The following is a 21265-nucleotide window of genomic DNA, read 5'->3' as shown; positions in this document are numbered from 1 at the left end:
ACTTAACGACTGAACAACAACAACAACAACACAAACACCAACTAATGACCCCTCTTCAGCACAGGATCATTACTGTTCAGACCTGTCTTCTACCTCTTCTGTCTGAGTGTCAACCTCCTCACCAGATGCTGCAGTAGGTGATCAAAATCCTCTCTCCCCATCAGATGACATCAGGCCATTTGCAGAGCAAATTCTGAGAATGGCAAAATCCCTTGGACTAGAGATTAAAGTCTCCCTGTCCCGGTAATGGACCCGGTCTTCAAGAGGGTACAACCGGACCTAGCTCCACCAGTTACTATCCCGATGCTTCCTACGTTACTTCACATAATCAACCAATCTTGGGTGAAACATTCTGTTCTGCCACCCACATCTAGAAAAATAGAAAATCTGTAGAGTTCAAGAAGAGGATTGCTCCTTCCTCTTTAAATATGCTATGCCAAACTCTGTAACAGTAGAAGCATCCTAATCAAAGACAAATCAAAAGCCTCACTCTGCTCCTGTGGACTCAGAGGGAAGAAAATTAGATGCAGTTCATCATAGAATATACTCCATGGCAGCTCTGTCACTCCAAGTGGCCAACTACGAGGCCTGTGTGGCAGCATACCAACAGTTCTTATGGGAAAAAGTGGCAACTTTCTTTGAACATGTCCTGGACAATGTAAAGGATATGGTGATGATATTCCAAACTGAGGCCCACAGACTAGCAGGCCAGCTGATCAGCCCACCCCACCACATGGCTGATTGCAGCTCTAAGGCCATGGGAGCCACTATTTCTCTGAGACGCCATGCCTGGCTCTGTACTGCAGGACTTCACCAAGAAGCCAGATCAAGAGTAGAGGACCTTCCATTCGATGGCAAAGGCCATCCACAGATGACACACTCAACCATGTTTACAAAATGAAAACATCCAACTGGAAGATGGGAGTGGGCTCCCAATCCTTGGCAACCTCCACCAACTGACCACACCCATACTGGCAATGCCACCTCGGTGCGAACCCGACTTGGGCCCTAGCCGGGCTCCCAAACAAGGCTCACACGCCTCCTTTCAATCTAATCAAGTGTTTCAGAGCAAATACCACCAACCTTCTCATAGAAAACACCCTGACCAAACCAAATCACATCTTTGACTCTTACAGAGGAGTTCAACCTTGGGCTCCCTCTCAGTGGAACAACCTCGGACCCTTTCCCCATACCTGGAGATCCATTACCACAGATAAATGGGTATCAGCCAGTCATGATAATACCTACGGTTTCTCTCTCTTCTCACATCCTCATGTTAAATAGTTCCTTAAAGGACAGGCTGACATCTATCCACTGGGTCTCCCACCAATTCCGGCCTGGAGTCTGTCTCTGATCCTTGCCCAATTAATGGCCAAGACCTTTGAATCTATAGTCACGGTTGACCTTAAGCTCGTCACAATGAAAGTGGCTTTCCTAGTTGCTGTTACTTTGGCACGCAGAGCAAGCAAACTATGTGCCTTGAGGCACAACCAACCATTCCTAACCTTGCATAAGGACAAAGTGGTGCTGAACCCAGACTGCTCCTTTCTTCCAAAGGTTGTCTCACAGTTTCATCTAGCTCAGGATATCGTACCACCAACCTTCCTTCCTCATCCTACCTCCCTGGTGGAAGTCAAGCTTCATTCCCTACATGTCAGAAGGGCACTTTTTTTCCACGCCTGTAAGACATCATCATTTAAGAAAATCTACTTATTTTTCTGCCATTTGGACCAAAGAAGGTGTCATCTCAGTGTTTTGCCAAGTGGGTGGTTCCAGCCGTAACACTTGGTGAGATGGGCTGATGGGAAGAGCTTTTGTCCTCCTTTCCAGCATGTTCCTTTTGCTATTAAAAATGGACCTCACTATTCTACATGGCTGGGACAGATCTATGACTAAATACATTGATCTGTTGCCATCACATCTAATTGCATCTGAGGAAAAGTATTTTACACTACCTGGGAGTAAGCCCCACCAGACTTGGTAATACTTACTTCTGAGTAGACATGCATACGATTTTGCTGTTAATCTATATGAAATACTTTGGTCCTTTATTGTTTCTTTATTGTTTCCTGGCACCTGTGTGTACTTTCCTCTCTTCTTTTGCATACATAAATCAGTCAGTGGAAGTCAACGATAAATGCAGCAAGATTCATGATGTAAATAAGGGATTCTCTCACCTTAAAAGTTAATTCTCCCTCATTTGGTGTCCAGCAGTTATTTAAGTCATGCTTTGATTAAGGATGTACAAATCTGTGTATTTCGGTTTCTACAACTTTGAACTTCTTGAACAAAACGTTTACTCCATACCATTTCTGCATCAGTTTGTGAATTTTCTCATTAAAATTCCATACAAAAACTTACATGCATTTTTGTACACATTTCTCCTAACGTATGCAGTTTTGTATGTGTTAGGAGAAATGCATTAAAACACATACATTGGGAGCAATTAATATAAAGTGCATACATTTTGTATGCATTTTTCCTAATGTATGTATTTTTGTATACGTATTTTCTTTAGGGAGCAGCATTGAAAAATTTGAAGTGCGAAAAGTGAAGGATAATTGCATTCCAACTGATATATTAGCTGGGAAGTGCAACTTAGGTCGGTTCATATTAAAATGCAAACCAAACTAATTTCTCCCCCATCCCTAACTTTGTTACCTCAACAACTTCACTGTTTGCTTTGGTCGTGGTTTGTACACACATCCAATTATCAAGTTAACCTCTTTGCCTTCCTAACATTTTTTTTAGTCTCATCTTGCCAACTATGGCTTTGCATCCACTGTTGCTCAACCCATATGCATATATACCTATCATCTTCCTAATTTGCTTCATGCATAATGATGGAGTGAACTCTTGCCTATGAAAGCTCATGTCACAATATAGTGACATGGGCAAAGTCTGCCTTTAGCTACTATTCTTTCCACTCTGTCTGGTGTTCCCACCATACAGTGAGACATTGTTACTATGTTTTACATTACATTTCCACTATCTTTGCCAGTGAGAAGCCCCCCATTATGCACCCACCTACCCCTGCCAATTCTGATCTCCTGAGTGGCATGTGGGTTATAATGGTGATATGTGGCATTTTGAATGAACACTTTTGTGCATAGAACACTAGACTGGGCTGCTTAATTATGGTAAGTTTGTGGGTGCAAACTTGACACGTGCAAAGAGCAGCTGCAGAATGTTCAAGGAAAAGGAATAACAAGAAGGGATATCTTGCTGTCCTCTTCCTGGAAAGAACTCCCTGTCTGTTCTGATAAACAGTTTGAAGTCCCTTGCCCTTCCTGTCTGCCTTCACTTTGGACTTCATTAAAAAACAAAAAAGTAAATATGAAAGTGACTTACATATAGAAGATTGCAGGACTATTTCTATTGCCATGTAGTTCTGAATAATATGTATCTTCAGTAAACTTACAAGGTTTATTCATTGCATGCAAGACTTTCATAAAACTCACAAAGTCTGCTGGATTTTCAATTACAATATTTGCAATACACTTTAGGGTAACATTTTGCAATGTTATTGAACTCTATCATAAGAACTTTTTTGATGCAATTATACAGAATGTTGAACTGACAATCTCTTCCAGAGGAGGATTATAATAGTTCTGCAGTTCTTCTGCCAGGATAAGCTCCCCATGTAAGCAACCGATTTAACTTTGTGCTTGGGTGTTCCGTTTTCCATGAACACACTGCAGTACCTGGTGTTTTTTATGTGTGTCATATGTGTGTAGGGGAATATATAAGTAAGATGGAATTTATGGCTTCTAAATACTATTGAATTGATTCTAATACATGAACCTATGCCTTAATAATTTGTTTTTAACCTTTGGACACCGTGTCTTAACAGGTACTAACTTATTAAGACACTTACACCCCCAGAGTCTCTTATGCCTCCGCTGATTCCATTGTGCAAGCGGCTCCCACCACTTGTGCAATGGCGATTTAGCACTTCTGGGGCAACCTGAAACGAGCAGAAATTCTAGTGCAATGGAATTGGTGGGACCCACCACTTGCAGAAGGGAATCAACAGAGTGGAAAGGAATCGTCAGGAGGGTAAGATGGAAACAGTAAATGTAATTTACATTGTGTTGTGAAAATGGAGATATGGCACGTGAAGAAGGCAGTGAGGGCGAAGTCCACTGGAACTGTAGAATCAGGCAGGTTGCCTGTGTCTCACTGGTCCATTCCATATGCCTCTGGTTGCTGAGAGGGTAAAGGCAATGGTATTCTTAATCTCTCATTGTTGGTCTATGAAGGTATAGATTTTGGGGGTGCTGAAGGTAGGGAGGAAGAAACCAAGAAGAGGAAATGTTAAAGTATTGTATGGATAGGTATTCATTCAAATAAATAATATTGTCTACTTTAAATATACATTGATTATGATTAAACTGCAGTATGGGCAGATATGAAGTACAGTGAAATCCTGTTCTGTCCCTTGAATTGATATATAGGTTTATGATATGGAATTAGGTGAAGAATTTTATCTTTCTCAAAATAAAAAAGAAAGTAGACAAATAGCACCAGAGCTGTCAGATCTTGTCATCTACTGTCAAGCCGTGAAATTTCCTGGTAAGTACATTGTCCTGGTTGCTTGTGGTTTTTCTTGATTTGAAGCAAGTAAATTAAAAAAAAAATACCAATCTCCCATTGCGTGGCAGCTGAGAACAAGCTTTGTTTTTTAGCGTTTCCCCCAAGAGAGATGCCATGCCAGGATTAAAGAATTCCTACTCTGTGGGAAATAAGGCAGGTCATATTACTCTCTCAAAAGTGAGTCCTCACTTATACTGTCTCCACACGTGCCAGAAACATTTTTTTCCAGACGTACATTTCCAGCATTTCCTTTTTTTCTCCCTATCCCAGCTCACGCACGCACATACACACACAGACAACTAATACTTTCATTAGAGGTTGGGCTATAGTCCAACAAGGGAACTGAAAGTGGGTTACATTGGGACAGGAGCATAAGGAAGAAATTGGAATGAAATAAGAACAGACAACATGTGGAGAATGGGCCATCAGCCATGCTACAATGGATGGGCTGTAGAAGGAAAATAGCCCATAGCAAGGATGAAGCACTGATTTGCAGATGTCTTGAAGAAGATGGAGAGCCTAATTTTGTTGTATAGAGAAATGAAATATTATTTATCTTTTGTGTTATAGCGAAATGCTGCATAGGACATACTATTGCTCATAAGCCACAGTTGCTTATAAGCAACTGTCATTCTACTATAATGCATTTTGTCAGTTTGTTTTTCATTACGGAAGTTGATCTCAAAAGAAGTATTTACAGCTAGCTGTTTCACAACATATTGATAAATATAATCCCCATTTTTACAAATAGATATTGCTTCTGACTGTATCTGAGTACAGTCTGTTTCATACAAACATTTCACATACATTTGTGGTTACGCTTATGGGCACAGCTACCCATGGGCATTTAGGAAAAAAATGAGCACAAGAGCCAACCTGTAGTTTCTTGCTGTTCTCTAGTTAGTTCTGTAGTTTTGTAACATAAAAAACTGACACAGTTGCTATTCTTATACATTTGGATCCAAAGGTGCCCTCATGAGTTGAAAGATATTTCTGGTTCTCCAAGGGGGTCATAGGATCATAGAATATTAGGGTTGGAAGGGGCCTATAAGACCATTGAGTTCAACCCCCTGCAAATGCAGGAATCTACATCAAACCATCCCTGACAGATGGCTGTCCAGCTTCATCTTGAATGCCTCCAGTGTGGGAGAGCCCACCACCTCCCTAGGTAATTGATTCCATTGTCGTATTGCTCTAACAGTCAGGAAGTTTCTCCTGATGTTCAGCCGGAACCTGGCTTCCTGTAACTTGAGGCCATTATTCCATGTCCTGCACTCTGGGATGATTGAGAAGAGATCCTGGTGTTCCTCTCTGTGACAACCTTTCAAGTACTTGAAGAAGGTGGTGGTTGCCAATTTCCCTTTGGTGCTGTAGCTCCCCTTGCTATATGCCATTCTGTTCCATGGAGTATGGATTGGAACAGGATTGGATTTTTATGGGGGTTCATAAAATGGGGGTTCATATGGTTTTTATGAACCCTAGGATTGGATTTTTATGGGGTTCATATGGTTTTTATGAACCATAGGATTGGATTTTTATGGGGTTCATGGGACTATAGTGGGAAGGAGAAGATGAGAATGTCTAGTTCTACGAGTGGATCTCTGGTCATGGAAGTTAGGATCCAAGCCATAGTGTTGCCTTTCCATAATCCAGAGCCCTGTGTGATTCCAATATGCTAGCAAGGCAATTTATAATTCCTTTTTTAAAAACCCATGGAGGGAGCAATCCTATGGCCACCAGGCAGTGGCTAGACGCCCATAGGATCTCTGGTTTTCTGGGAACCGACCTCCTTGCACTTCCGCACTGCCTCCGAGGCAGCGCAGAACAGCCCCGTGCTCCACGCTCGCAAGAGGAGTGCGGAGCAGCCAAAAAAGGGCATTCCGGGGCAGAGCAGGCGGAAATGCCTGTACGACACATCCAGCTTCCTCCCCTGCTCAGTCCTCCTGCAGCTAGGCAGCCGCAATTGGCTGTCTAACCGAAAATGCAGGGCAGGAGAAGCACGGACGGAACAATCCCCTCCGCGCTTCTCCTGCCCTGCTTTGGATAGGCAGTCGCCTCCAAGTTTGGAGCCAGCCACCTGTCTGAATAGAGTTGTGTCTTTACTGTGCTTCTGTCTACAAATTGAAGGCAATGAGGAAACCCTTTAAAGTGAGGGAGCCCCATGTGCACATTGAAGCTCATGTGCCTTCAAGACATGGCTACATTTGGAACATTGTTGTACTATTTTACACTATGTCTATGCACAGGTTACAGACTTGAGTTTTCTTGCATAATAAGACATTAGCACTGGAATATTAAATCTTAGAAATAAACCTTAAAAGGTTTTTAAAATAATGCCAGCTTGCTTATGTTTTTCAATCCATTTATTATATTTTTAATGGAAAAACAGGCCTGTCAACTCTAAATCCATCTGGCTCTAGCAGAGGGAAGGAAAGAAAGAGCAGGAAGTCCATATTTGGCAACAATCCTGGAAGGCTGAGCCCAGGGGAGCCTGCAATGCTTGCCAAAGCATCTGGAAAAGGTAAAGTCTGGATCTTCTTTTACCAATCACAAGGAATGGCTCTGCAATCCAACACATATACCAGACCTACTAGTTAAAGATCAAACACATTGCTCTGCATATGCAGCACTCAAAGTTTGGAGTAATTTTCCATTAGCAGTGCAGCCATTACAATGACTTCATTGCAAATAAAGGATCTACTGTAAAGTAATGAACTGTTGGAGTAGTGTTTGATTGCTAGAAATATAAATGTAATCATTTTAAATTTTACTAATTTGAAAGCCAGATTTCAAGACAAAAAGCTTTATTTCTTGTAAGATTACTTATATGTTAAAAGTATGGGCTAGAAAGAAAGAAAGAAAGAAAGAAAGAAAGAAAGAAAGAAAGGAAAGAAAGACCGGTGAGTTAGGTGCATGAATCATATTTTTCATTTAGTTCTGAGAAGATGTCAGTGGAAATGCAAGATGAGCACATTTAGACAGTTTTAAGATTTTTTTAGTCTTTACACAAGTGCATCTTAAAAAATGTATTTGTATGAGCATTATGGTGCTCTTCTAAAGATTTTAATTGCCAAAAAAAAGAACCAACATTTTATATCAGAGGCTTGGTGCAGACATAATTCTGCCAATCTCCTATCTATGGTTAAGAGATTGGTAGTATGCTGTTGACTCCTGCATTCTCCCTCTCTTCTGACTATTCCTCCTTACATTGTGTGTCTAATCCATTACAAACTCTGGTTAAGAGAAACCCTGGTTATCATTTACTATGGTTAGTGCCACACTAAATGCTTTTTGTGCCAAATGGAGAGTGGTAACTGTGCACCATAGAGAGAGCAGTTGGGATGGTAGGGAAGAGGAAGTACACAGTCCTGCAGCCTGCTCACAATTTTTTAATCATGATTAAGGGATCTGCAATGTTACATCTGCTCTGGGTTTTGTGTGTGTACTGGGATTTGTTCTCTGTTGCACTGAAATGTTGGAGCATGCATGTGTTGATTATTTTAAAAAACAGTGTAGATTTACATCCCTCCTTTCTTCCATCATGGGACACAAGGCAGCATACATAGGATTTCCAGGTGGTTTCCTTCCAGGCACTGACTAGATTTGACCTGTTTAACTTCTGCTGCATCATGTGGCTTCACATCACACTCTTGGAACATAGTTACCTGCTATTATCCCTCAAGTATGCAAGAATGAAAGTGTGACATCTTTTTTTAAAAAATGTGAACCATAGATCGACAAAATTAATTTATACCCAGTTAAAGAAACCATGCATGCAGCTGGAATTTCTTTGAAGATTTCTTTGTAGAGGTAAGCCAAAGTGGCTTTTCCTTTGGCAAACATAAGTCACTGCAGAGAAGTCTTCAAAAGGAGCTCCAGTGATGCACAAGATTTCCTTACTGCTGCATCAATTAATTCTTTGGATTCTGGTCATGGTTTCTTGACAGTCATGCATTTGCTTCAAATTAATACATTATGCTTATTGAGGATGAGAAGATAGAGATGTGAAGGCCCAGAAAAAAGGGAAAAATGGGGGGGGACACCAGTTTTTTCCCAAAGACCGTTTTTGTTTCCCCCCCCTCCCAAAAAAAAATTGAACAGCTTTGGATCATGTATGTCAAGGGCTTCTTGGAGGGCTCTCAGTCTAATCCAGTAGCCAAGTCCAGACACAGACAAAGGGATTATTTTCAAAGCTTTATTCTTCTTTTACAACTTAACAGCTCTACAGGTAGCAACTAGATCTGAGCAGCAGCATCCCCATGCCCTAAGTTAGAACAGTTGGTCCCCGTTTGAAGGGCAATTACTGGCAGACCCCTGAATATAAGGACTAGGGAGAATCCCTCCCCTTTTCCCTTGGATCCTCTGGGCGCAACCGTTCTTTGAGCGCTCTCCATTTGGCGCCGCTCTCTGCGTCTGCGCCGCGCATACCCCCCAGTCTGCTATCTGTGCTGAGTCACTCCCTGGACTGCTTTTTAAACTAGTAATGTGGGTGGGAGGAAGCTCCGTCAGCTGTTGCTCCTGGGAAAAAAGGAGCGCGCTCCTCTCCCGAAGGAGCGACTGCTCTTCCTCCGAATCAGAACTACTCTGGGATTCTATGGGCTCAGTGTCCACCCTGACAATGTAATATTTTCTTTTAGAATGTATGACAAGGTGTTCATATATTGTTACCAAGCCTTCATTCCCCGCCACAAGTGATTTCTAAAAACTATGTAATAAAACTTGTATAGAAAAACTAGAGATGTAAAATGTCTAGAAATAATGAAGCTAATTTTTTTTTAATCCTCTGTATAAGAGTCTCAGCAAAGTTATTTTTTCCATTTCTTCTTAAAATTATTTATCAGTATCTATTACTGATAAACGTTTTGGGATGCTCCAAGTCATGCTCAGTTTCCCAACATGTGAATAGAGTCACCGTATCATAATATGGAAGAAAATGTACATTCTTGACCATTTGGATTTTGTTCTACAGAGTCCTGTGTTTCTGGACTTGTCTTCCTCTGCCTCCAGTTCTTCCTGCTTCTTCTGGCTTCAAGGATGATTCAGATGTTTCAGGGACTATTTGCTGAAGTTCCCTCTGGTCAGACATAAACTAAGAACCTAAAACAGCATATGTATAAGTTGGTTTGCTCATAAAATGAATCATTGGTATGGTATATTAAATTTTAAAAGTATAGTTTCTTCAGACAATTACAAATTTATGTTGTTCACTTTTTAAAGTTTTCAGTAATAATGATAATTTTATGAGCAAACCTAATTATGCATAATATAACTTTAGAAACATGAAGGCTGCTTTACGTTCCTAAAGAAGCCTTCCTCAACCTGATGCCCTTGCCCTACAAATGCCAACATTCCCGACCATTGGCTTTCCTGCCTGAGGCTGATAGGAGCTGAAGTCCAAATTATCAAGAGACCACCAGGTTGGCGAAGGGTGTCCTAAAGGAACAAACTGACTTTAGATATGTGAAGAGTGATAAAAAATAAGTATTGCTTATTTTTTAATTTTTCCCAAAATTTCTGGTTTTTTCCAGGGGAAAAAAATGGGAAAAGGTGTTTTTTCTTTGCCATGGCTTCAAAATTTCCAGAAATGTTACATCTCTATGAGGGGAAGATTGGAGGTGTTATGAGACTGTGCATCTATAACTTGAAAATATCATTTATTTTCTAGGTGCCTTTGATAATGCACGGCAGACCTGGGAAGAAGTCTGTTCACCGGCTTTTAGCCATGCAACTTCTCTCAGTTCTATAATAAGGACACCTAGATGTTACCATATCTCCTCTTTGAATGAAAATGCTGCCAAGCGCTTGTGCAGACGATATTCTCAGAAGCTGATACAGCATACCACCTGCCAGCTGCTGAGGATGTACCCAGCTGCTACACGCATTGATTCATCCAATCCTCATCCTCTTCTCTTCTGGCTCCATGGGGTACAGCTAGTGGCACTGAACTACCAAACTGATGGTATGGACACTCGTAATTCGTCAGTAATGTAAGACGTGCACTTAAAACACCACAAAAGGAACTATTTATTTTTGGTTACATCATGTGTGCCTCTGCTTACATCATTATGTACTTAAAACTAATATAAACTAGGGATGGGGGAGAAATTCATTTGGTTCACATTTTAATATAGACTTACCTAATTTCACACTTTTGAGACAATACGTGAACTGAAAATCGGTTATCCTTCAAAATTTGCATTTCTCCAAATTTTGCAGTGTTCTCCAATTGAAAAATACAACAATGTGTATATTAGTGAAAATAACATTTGAAATGTATTATATTAGAAAAATTGTTCATCGAAGATGTGTAAATTAGGCAAATGCATGTGTTAGCAGAAGTGCACACAAGTGTGTGTGTGTGTGTGTGTGTGAAAATGGACAGAAACCAGAATTGACAGATTCATCCATCCCTAACATCAGCCAGTCACGTTAAACAGTAAAAGTGGGTTCAAATGCTACTGCCACAGGAATGCCACTTGAAAGCTCTTTGCCATGTCAGCACTCTAAGCAATATCCATAATGTATAAAGTGTCCTACTACATGCATTCCTGTGCAGCATTCCATACCACCAAACAAATTATTCTGGATTTGGGAGCAGTTCACAAAAAATTAGAACCACAGACTGCAGAACCACCTCTCTGAGTGGTTCACAAAAATTAAAACCACAGAGTAGAGAATAAAACAATATAAAATATGAATGCTTAAAACCACAATTCTTTATCTTTTAAAGAGAAAAGGACTGGTTGGAGTGAAAATGTGGGCCTGTATTAGAAGGAATTGAGCTGAAGGTGTCCATTACTTCAAAGCTATTACAGTTTGAACAACTGCACTTGTAATTTTACACATACCTTTGGCAATTAATGAAATCAACTGTACAAAATTGAAATGAAACAGCAATATTAAGAATGAAAACCATACTCTGTTTTCAATGTGTTGTCTTACTTTCAAGTCCTGGCAATTTTAACATTTTCAATGCTTTATCTGTAGATCTTCCCTTGCACTTAAATGCAGCCATGTTTGAAGCAAATGGTGGCTGTGGATATGTTCTGAAACCACCAGTTTTGTGGGATAAGAACTGCCCAATGTATCAACACTTCTGTCCTTTAGAACGAGATGTAGATAATATGGAACCAGCTATTTATTCTTTGACAGTAAGTGAAACCTGTTAATAACATTTTTATAAACCAAATACAATGTATTGACACTTCCATATGGTGTAATCTTGTTTAACATGTAGCTAATTATATTGCAAATAAGATTGCTGTAGTTAAATATGGGAGCAGGGAAAGGAGGAGGAGGAGAGAATGATCAGTAAACTTCCAACTTCTGCCTTGATGCAACAAGGATAGTGCATGCATGGAAACAGATTTCAGACACAAATCTTTTGGATTTGACACTGGGGGCACGAGGACATCTGGCCTCAAAGGGTGTGGCAGTTTTCCACTTGGGTGCTTGCCCAGAAGCAGTTGCTGTTCTGCATCAGAATACGCAAGTAGCAAATTACAAGACTGCTATTTCAGTTCTATTTATCTGTAGAAGTACTACTACTCATTGTTACTTTGGTTCTTCTTCGTGGTCTCTTTGCATCACACATATGGGTTCTGCACCTGCGCAGAACCTCGTTCAGGAACATTCTCTAGCTGAGGAAACATGCTTGGGGGGAACCCTCCCCCACCGTCCACTGCGCATATCCCAGTGGGTTCCCACGCATTCCCTCAGTTCTCTTTCAACCGCCTTGTTAAAAGGATGCCTCGTTGGGACTTCTGCTTTTTCCACTTTCGCTGAGGGTAATTAGGTGTTTTCTTCTTCTTCCTTTTTCTCTTTCTTTTGTCTTCTTTCTGAAATGTATGTATGTATGTAGTTATTTTTCTGTGTATTTTTCATGATCATCCATTTGGCGACGCATGGCTGTTAAGGCCCCTTTTCAAAAGTGCATTCAGTGTAGCAGTAAACTACCCCCCACTGATGGGCACTCTCTTTGTTTTGCCTGGAGGAGTCTCATGTCGTGGAGACCTGCTGGCATTGCATGAATTTCACCAAAGAAAATAAACGTCACCGAGCGGACCACTTAAAAGCAATCATGTGGAAGAAGGCTTTGGAAGCCGTCAACTCAACGCATTCAGTGACTTCTGTCTCTCAACCTCAGGCAGTGGCAGAGACAATTCAGTCTTCTTCTGTGGAGCAAATCCCCCCCACTGCGGACGCCCCAGATCGAAAAGGTAAGTACATTTCATACATCCCTACTGTGGGATCAATTCAGTCTCATCCGCTCCACCCCTCCCTAGTCCAGCACCTAGGGAGAAGGAGAAAGATCAGGATCAAGGGGCAGCCTCATCCCCGCAGCCCATTGAGGACTATCTTTCAGACTCAACGTTGGCATCCCCGGTACAGCCTTCTGTCTCCTCACCAGACTATGCTGTGGGATTGCATGAAGGCCTTCTGAGGATCTTTACCACTTCACATAACAAATACTATAGATGGCACAGCCATTAGGAATTGAGACCCAACACCCGGTGGAGAAGTTACAGGACCTAGTCTTTGATGTCGTTTACATGGAGGCTTCAGCTGCAGTTTCTGTTCCTACGCTGCTCCAGACCATTAAGGAGTCCTGGAAAGCCCCCTTCAATGGCCCCCACGTCAAAACGTTTCGAATCCTTCTATAAGGTAGGAGAGAAGGACGCTGTTTTTTTGTTCACACATCCGCGCCAAAATTCTATAGAATCATCACAGGGCAAATCGCAAAAAATTCATGCTTCATCAGCCGACAAGGAAGGTCATAGGTTGGACTTACTGGGCAGGAGGATTTATTCTTCATCCATGGTTAGCCTACGTGTGGCTAACTATCAGGCCACAATGTCCAGATATCAGCTCTTCTTGTGGGAAAAGATTGGAAGCTTGTGCAACTATCTCCTGGAAGACGAGAAGAAACTCGCATGTCTTTTTCAGACTGAAACACTAAAGGTGTCATGGCAACAGATTAACACCACTCATCATCAAGCTGACTGTGATGCCAAGGTGATGGTGGGAGCAGTAGCCCTTCTCAGGCATGCTTGGTTCCGGTCCGCTGGCTTGACACCAGAGGCACAATCACGGATAGAAGATCTCCCTTTTGACAGTGAAGGCCTCTTTAACTTTAAGACTGATGAGGCAATGGATGCCATTCAAAAGGACACCGCAGAAGATGGGTATTTCGCAGCAATACCAGCAGCAACCTTATAGGCAACAACATTTCCATCAACCTTGTCAATACCAGAATAGGACTTCCAAGTTTTATCAGCAACAGCCTCAAAGAAAGCAGCATTCTTCCAACCGTTTTTGCCAACCATGCTCCAAGGGGGACAACCCCTCTAAGCGTCAGCTTTGACTTAGCCCTAGATTGCATGCCTCCTGTCACCGTTCCTCCCATTTTTGGTTCTCTTCTGTGTTGTTTTCTACCAAATTGGATGACTGTAACTTCAGACAAATGGGTTCTCAACATCATCCAATTTGGATACGAAGTCCTCCCTCCTCTTGGTACCGTCCGTGTTACACCACCCTCAGAGGCTTTGAGGCTGGAGACATCTATGCTTCTGGCAAAAGGAGCTATCAGAAGAATTATACCTTACCAAATGAGGGACTTTTTTTCCCCCTGTTATTTTACGGTACTGAAAAGAGATGGAGGACTTCGTCCCATTCTGGATCTCAGGGGCCTCAACGACTTCATCAGGACATGAAAGTTTCAAATGACTACTTTAGCTTCAGTCATCCCACTTTTTCGCCAAGTTGTATGGTTTGCTTTGATGGACCTCAAAGATGCCTACTTCCACATCACCATCAGGGACAATTATCAGAAGTACCTTCGTTTCGTCGTCAAAGATCAAATGTTCCAGTTCACAGTTCTCCCGTTGGATTTGGCGACTGCGTAGAGGGTCTGCATGTATGGCAGTGATGTGCCTTCATTCGCACTCGAGGCATTGAAGTCTATCCATACCTGGAAAACTGGTTAATTGTGGCGTAATCAAAACATCTTCTTATTCAAGCAGTTCTGTTTGTCAAGAACCTGTTGCAGTAATTGGGCCTAATAATAAATGAGGAAAAGTCCAGGTTGGAACCCACTCAGGTGATCTCCTTCATAGATGCAGTATTGGATTCAGTGACTGTGAGGGCTTACTTACCTTGGGAAAGACGCTGAATATTGATGGAGTTAGCTCATAAAATCTCTCACTTCCACAGGGCAATGGCTTTTCAAATTCAACGGTTATTGGGACTGATGGCATCCACAGTTTACTTCATTGCCTGGGTAAGGCTCCGTATGAGCTTCCTGCATGGAGATTTCAATTGAGTTAGCCTGCCTGCCAGTGGAAGTTCAAACAGTGTTGGATGCGGCTCTCAAACCATCTACTAGACAGGCATATGCCAGTAAGTGGAAGAGTTTCTCCAGTTTTGCAGCTTCTCAAAGCATCCATCCCTGTTGTTGTTCAGTCGTTCAGTCGTGTCCGACTCTTCGTGACCCCATGGACCATAGCACGCCAGGCCTTCCTGTCCTCCGCTCTCTCCTGGAGTGTGCTCAAGTTCATATTCATTGCATCGGTGATGCTATCTAGCCATCTCATCCTCTGTCGTCCCCTTCTCCTTTTGCCTTCAGTCTTTCCCAGCATCAGGGTCTTTTCCAGAGAGTTTTCTCTTCGCATCAGGTGGCCAAAATATTTCAGCTTCAGCTTCAGTATCTGTCCTTCCAATGAGCACTCAGGGTTGATTTCCTTTAGGATTGACTGATTTGACCTCCTTGCAGACCAGGGGACTCGTAAGAGTCTTCTCCAGCACCACAGTTCGAAAGCATCCATTCTTCGGCGCTCAGCCTTCCTTATAGTCCAGCTCTCACAGCCATACATTACTACTGGGAAAACCATAGCTTTGATTAGACAAACCTTTGCCGGCAAGGTGATGTCTCTGCTTCTTACTATGCTGTCTAGGTTGGCCATAGCTTTCCTCGCAAGGAGCAAGCGTCTTTTAATTTCATGGCTACAGTCACCATCTGCGGTGATCTTGGAGCCCAAGAAAGTAAAATCTGTCACTGCTTCCATTTCTTCCCCTTCTATATGCCAGGAAGTGATGGGGCCAGATGCCATGATCTTAGTTTTTTTAATGTTGAGTTTCAAACCAGCTTTTGCACTCTCCACTTTCACCCTCAACAAGAGGCTCTTGAGATCTTCTTCGCTTTCTGCCATTAGGGTTGTATCGTCTGCATATCGGAGGTTGTTGATAATTCTCCCTGCAGTCTTAATTCCGACCTGTGATTCATCCAACCCGGCGTTTCTCATGATGTACTCTGCATATAAGTTAAATAACCAGGGTGACAATATGCAACCTTGTCGTACTCCTTTCCCAATTTGGAACCAATCGGATGTGCCATGTCTGGTTCTTACTGTTGCTTCTTGACCCTCGTACAGGTTTCTCAGGAGACAGGTAAGGTGGTCTGGTACTCCCATCACTTTAAGAATTTGCCACAGTTTGTTGTGATCCACACAATCAAAGGCTTTAGCGTAGTCAATGAAGCAGAAATAGACGTTTTTCTGGAATTCTCTTGCTTTCTCCATGATCCAGCGGTTTGCGATTTGATCTCTAGTTCCTCTGCCTCTTCGAAACCCAGCTTGTACTTCCGGTAGTTCTCGGTTCGCATACTGCTGAAGCCTAGCTTGTAGGATTTTGAGCATCACCTTGCTGGCATGTGAAATGAGCGCAATTGTGTGGTAGTTTGAACACTCTTTGGCATTGCCCTTCTTTGGAATTGGAATGTAAACTGACCTTTTCCAGTCTTGCGGCCATTGTTGAGTGTTCCAAATTTGTTGGCATATTGAATGCAGCACTTTAACAGCATCATCTTTTAGGATTTTCAATAGCTCGGCTGGAATACTGTCATCTCTGCTAGCTCTGTTGTTAGTATTGCTTCCTAAGGCCGACTTGACTTCACTCTCGAGGATGTCCGGCTCAAGTTCAGTGACCGCACTATCATGGCTATCAGGGACATTAAGATCTTTCCTGTATAGTTCTTCTGTGTATTCTTTCCACCTCTTCTTAATCTCATCTGCTTCTGTGAGGTCCCTGCCTTCTTTGTCCTTTATCATGCCCGTCTTTGCACAAAACATTCCCTTGAGATCTCCGATTTTCTTGAAGAGATCTCTAGTCTTTCCCATTCTGTTGTTTTCCTCGATTTCTTTGCATTGTTCATTTAAGAAGGCCTTCTTGTCTGTCCTTGCTATTCTCTGGAACTCTGCATTCAGTTGGATATATCTTCCCCTTTCTCCCTTGCTTTTTGCTTCCCTTCTTTCTTCAGCTACTTGTAAAGCCTCATCAGACAGCCACTTGGCTTTCTTGCATTTCTTTTTCTTTGGGATGGATTGAGTTGCTGCCTCCTGAACAATGTTACGGACCTCTGTCCATAGTTCCTCAGGCACTCTGTCTATCAGGTCTAATCCCTGAAATCTATTCCTCACCTCCAATGTATATTCATAAGGGATATGATTTAGGTCATACCTGAATGGTTTAGTGGTTTTCCCTACGTTCTTCAATTTAAGCTGAAATTTTGCAACAAGAAGCTCATGATCAGAGCCAGTGTCAGCTCCAGGTCTTGTTTTGACTGACTGTATAGAGCTTCTCCATCTTTGACTGCAAAGGACATAATCAATCTGATTTCGATATTGACCATCCGGTGATGTCCATGTGTAGAGTCGCCTCTTGTGCTGTTGAAAAAGAGTGTTTGCTATGATCAGCGTGTTTTCCTGGCAAAACTCTATTAGCTTTTGTCCTGCTTCATTTTGTGCACCAAGGCCATGCCTGCCTGTTATCCCAGTGATTTCTTGACTTCCTACTTTAGCATACCAATCCCCTATGATGAAGAGGACATCTTTTTTTGGTGTTAGTTCTAGAAGGTGTTGTAGGTCTTCATAGAACCAATCAACCTCAGCTTCTTCGGCATCAGTGGTTGGGGCATAGACTTGAATTACTGTGATGTTGAATGGTTTGCCTTGGATTCGTACTGAGATCATTCTGTCGTTTTTAAGATTGTACCCCAGTACTGCTTTTCCCACCCTTTTGTTGACTATGAGTGCTACTCCATTTCTTCTAAGGGATTCTTGCCCACAGTAGTAGATATGATGGTCACCTGAATTAAATTCGCCCATGCCTGTCCATTTTAGGTCGCTGATTCCCAAGATGTCGATGTTCAATCTTGCCATCTCATGTTTGACCACCTCTAGCTTACCTTGATTCATTGATCTGACATTCCAGGTTCCTAAACAATATTGTTCTTTACAGCATCGGATTTTCTTTTCACCACCAGACACATCCACAGCTGAGTGTCCTTTCGGCTTTGGCCCAGCTGCTTCACTCTTTCTGGCGCTACTTGGAAATACCCTCTGCTCTTCCCCAGTAGTATATTGGACACCTTCCGACCTGAGGGGCTCATCTTCCAGCGTCATATCTTTTAGCCTTGTGATACGTTCCATGGGGTTTTCTTGGCAAGGATACTAGAGTGGGTTGCCATTTCCTTCTCCAGTGGACCACATTTTGTCAGAACTCTCTGCCATGACCTGTCCGTCTTGGGTGGCCCTGCACGGCATAGCTTATGGCTTCACGGAGTTACGCAAGCCCCTTCGCCACAAGGCAGTGATCCATACTTTGAACCATTACCGACTGTACTTACTTTTCTCCACAGTCTTCAAAGAGGATTGAAGTTCTCCTTGATTAAGGTCTACTTAGCCGTTATTTTAGCTTCTCATCCTCCTATGGATGGTTTTACAATATTTACGCATCCAACAGCATGCCAATTTCTGTGAGGTCTAAGAAATTTAGCTCCTCCAATGCGAGTTTTCATCCTGGAATGGAGTTTGTCCAGTTTTGAAGATCTTGACTTCGAAGCTGTTTGAGCCTTTGGCTACGGTCGATCTCCGACTTCTATCTTGGAAGGTGGCATTCTTGATAGCCATAACTACTGCACGAGGGCGAGTGAATTATGTGCGCTTTGTATAGATGCACCATACGTTATTTTTCATAGAGACAAAGTGGTGTTAAGATCTGACCCAGCCTTCCTACCTAAGGTGGTGTCTGATTTCCATGTAAATCAGGACATTGTTTTTCCCACCTTTTTTCCGGTACCATCTTTGCAGCTGGAAACATCACTCCATACTTTAGATGTATGTCGGGCACTGACTTTCTACAAGGCTAGGACAGAATCGTTTCATAAATCCCAAAGACTTTTGTTTACTACAGAGGATCTAGGAAGGGGTTGCAGGTCTCCTCGCAGAGGCTCGCCTCTTGGATTATGCATGCTATACGGCTCGCCTATGAACTTGCAGGATTGAAGCTAGATGGTCCCATTAAGGCAATTCCACTAGAAACATATCCACTTCGACTATGTTCAGCAGGGAAGTGTCAATACCGGACTTTTGTCAAGTGGCGACGTGGTCGAGGCCATCGACTTTCATTTCACAATACAGACTGGATGCTCGGGTGAGGGAGGATTGCCATTTTGGCCATGCAGTCCTGTCATCAGTCCTCCAGTAGCCCGTATGTGTGATGCACAGAGACCACAAAGAAGAAATGCAGGTTGCTTACCTGTAACTGTAACTTTGAGTGGTCATCTGTGCATTCACACAACCCATCCACCGTCTCCGCTTTGGTGTTGATGTCACTATTGTTGTCAGTGTCAGAGTGAGATGGTTCTTTCGGTAACGAGGCTCTTGGTCGGTCTCAAGGAACTGAGGGAATGGGTGGGAACCTGCTGGGATATGTGCAGTGGAGGGTTCCTGGCAAAAATGTTTCCTCAGCTAGAGAATATTCCCGAACAAGGCTCTGCTCAGATGCAGAGCCTGTATGTGTGAATGCACAGATAACCACTCGAAGAACTACAGTTACAGGTAAGCAACCTGCATTTCTTCTGAACCTGGCTCTGATTTAATTCAGTTGTTCTCAGAAGCATAAGTATCCCTAGCTTTGAGAAAGAGGACTTATAAAAATCATTGTGTTATCACCCTGTCCACTTGTTTTGTGTTTCAGATTGTGTCTGGGCAGAATGTTTGTCCTAGCAATAGCACAGGAAGCCCATGCATTGAAGTGGATGTGCTTGGGATGCCTCTGGATAGCTGCCATTTCCGCACGAAGCCCATTCACCGCAATACTCTCAATCCCATGTGGAATGAACAGTTTCTTTTCCGGATTCACTTTGAGGATCTAGTATTCCTTCGTTTTGCAGTTGTTGAAAACAATAGTTCAGCTGTAATGGCTCAAAGAATCATTCCATTGAAGGCTTTAAAAAGAGGTAAATTGAAGTTTGTGTGTGATTACTTAGGGCCTTATTACATATAGTGGAGAAAATATGGCTACCTCTGACCAGTCTCCCCGCTCCCCTGCACATCTCCCCAAAATTTTTACTTGAAATGTATGACATGCCATCATTGTCTTCAGCATTTTCCTGTCCTCCTACAGTTCTACGTGTTGTGGGTGTGAAAATGCTGAACACAGAGATGTCAAATTTCTTTTACCAGTTGTTGCCAGTATCAAACCTTTTTCATTGCCCAGTTGTTGCAGCCATGCAGCTTCCATAATGTATAGTTAGGCGGTTTGCAAGATAATCATATCAGCAATATATACTGAAGGCTAAGGGTCTGCTTCACACATTATCGTTTGAGTAGGTATACGTTAGTTGTGCTGTATTTGGGGGAAAAAAGACAAGTGAAATGTTTGAAATGTAATGTTTCTTAGGTTTTTGTTTTGTATTTAAATCTATGCATCTCAGAAAGAGGACCCTGGGGTCAGTTCTGGCTCTCTACAGTGTGTTTTTGTGGTGTTCATAGTGTTAAAAAAGAGGGAGAGCTTCTGCCGTTCAAAGATGCATGTTTTAGAAGGTACATGACATCAGTTTGTTTTGGGAGACTATTGATGTGAAGGAACTTCTCAGACTCCAGAGGAGTGTCTTCTTTTCTGGTATATACACCTGTTGGGGTATGTGTGTATATTTCAGAACATGCTGAACCTAATAAGTGTATGTTGAAACCTCAGCTAACAGGCAATTAGTTCCAAAATATCCTAGCAGCTGCTACTTGTCATCTCTCACCAGACATTTACACTAGTGGAACCTTCTCAAAACAGTGAGATGTCTATAATTTTCATGCATGTTTTAGGCAAGTTATGTGATATCAAAATAAATTATCCAGCTCATAATTTCCAGTGCAGACACTAATGCTAAACAGTATTGATTACAATGGCCACTCTGAATACCTTTGTGCTTCTGTTGCATAATGGAGTACTTGTGTACTGTATGGTTTAAAATCAGTCTTCAAACTACTTTTATGAAGGTAGGATCACTCAAAAACAGCTTTAACAGACCAGAAGACCCATGTCTTCATTTAGTGTGTTCAGACATATAGAAAGCAGTCAAGTGTTACACCTCCCCTGGCCTCTACCCCATGCTAGCTCAGTCTCACCCAGTATTTCTAAAATGTGTCTGGCAACACTTCTGAACATGCAGGCAAGTCACCAAGAGGAGGAATTTTCAAACTTGTGGAGTGGGTCCTGAGAAGGTTCCCTTTAACAAGTACACCCCTGTGCTATGTTGCCTGAGAAGTCATTTTCAGATGAGTTTTTACAGTGACCTTCAGTGTGGCTTGAGGAGCTGCAGATCAGAAAAAAAGAG

General features: G+C 42.3%; 1 protein-coding gene across 1 annotated transcript in view; it reads left to right on the top strand.

The window, feature by feature from the left end:
* The window catches only part of PLCE1 (phospholipase C epsilon 1), a 202781-nt gene that overhangs the window by 169095 nt on the left and 12421 nt on the right, over positions 1-21265 (top strand). Inside the window, 5 exon segments of the mRNA XM_084845832.1 lie at positions 4458-4575; positions 6986-7117; positions 10262-10555; positions 11584-11747; positions 19630-19891. Coding sequence (XP_084701958.1) covers positions 4458-4575; positions 6986-7117; positions 10262-10555; positions 11584-11747; positions 19630-19891 — 970 coding nt within the window.

The sequence above is a fragment of the Heloderma suspectum genome, chromosome 3 (assembly GCF_057233095.1).
Source record: "Heloderma suspectum isolate Gila_16-S chromosome 3, 16-S_ref, whole genome shotgun sequence".
NCBI lineage: Eukaryota > Metazoa > Chordata > Lepidosauria > Squamata > Helodermatidae > Heloderma > Heloderma suspectum.
Note: the sequence above shows the minus strand (reverse complement) of the source record. Positions and strands in the feature narration are given on the sequence as shown.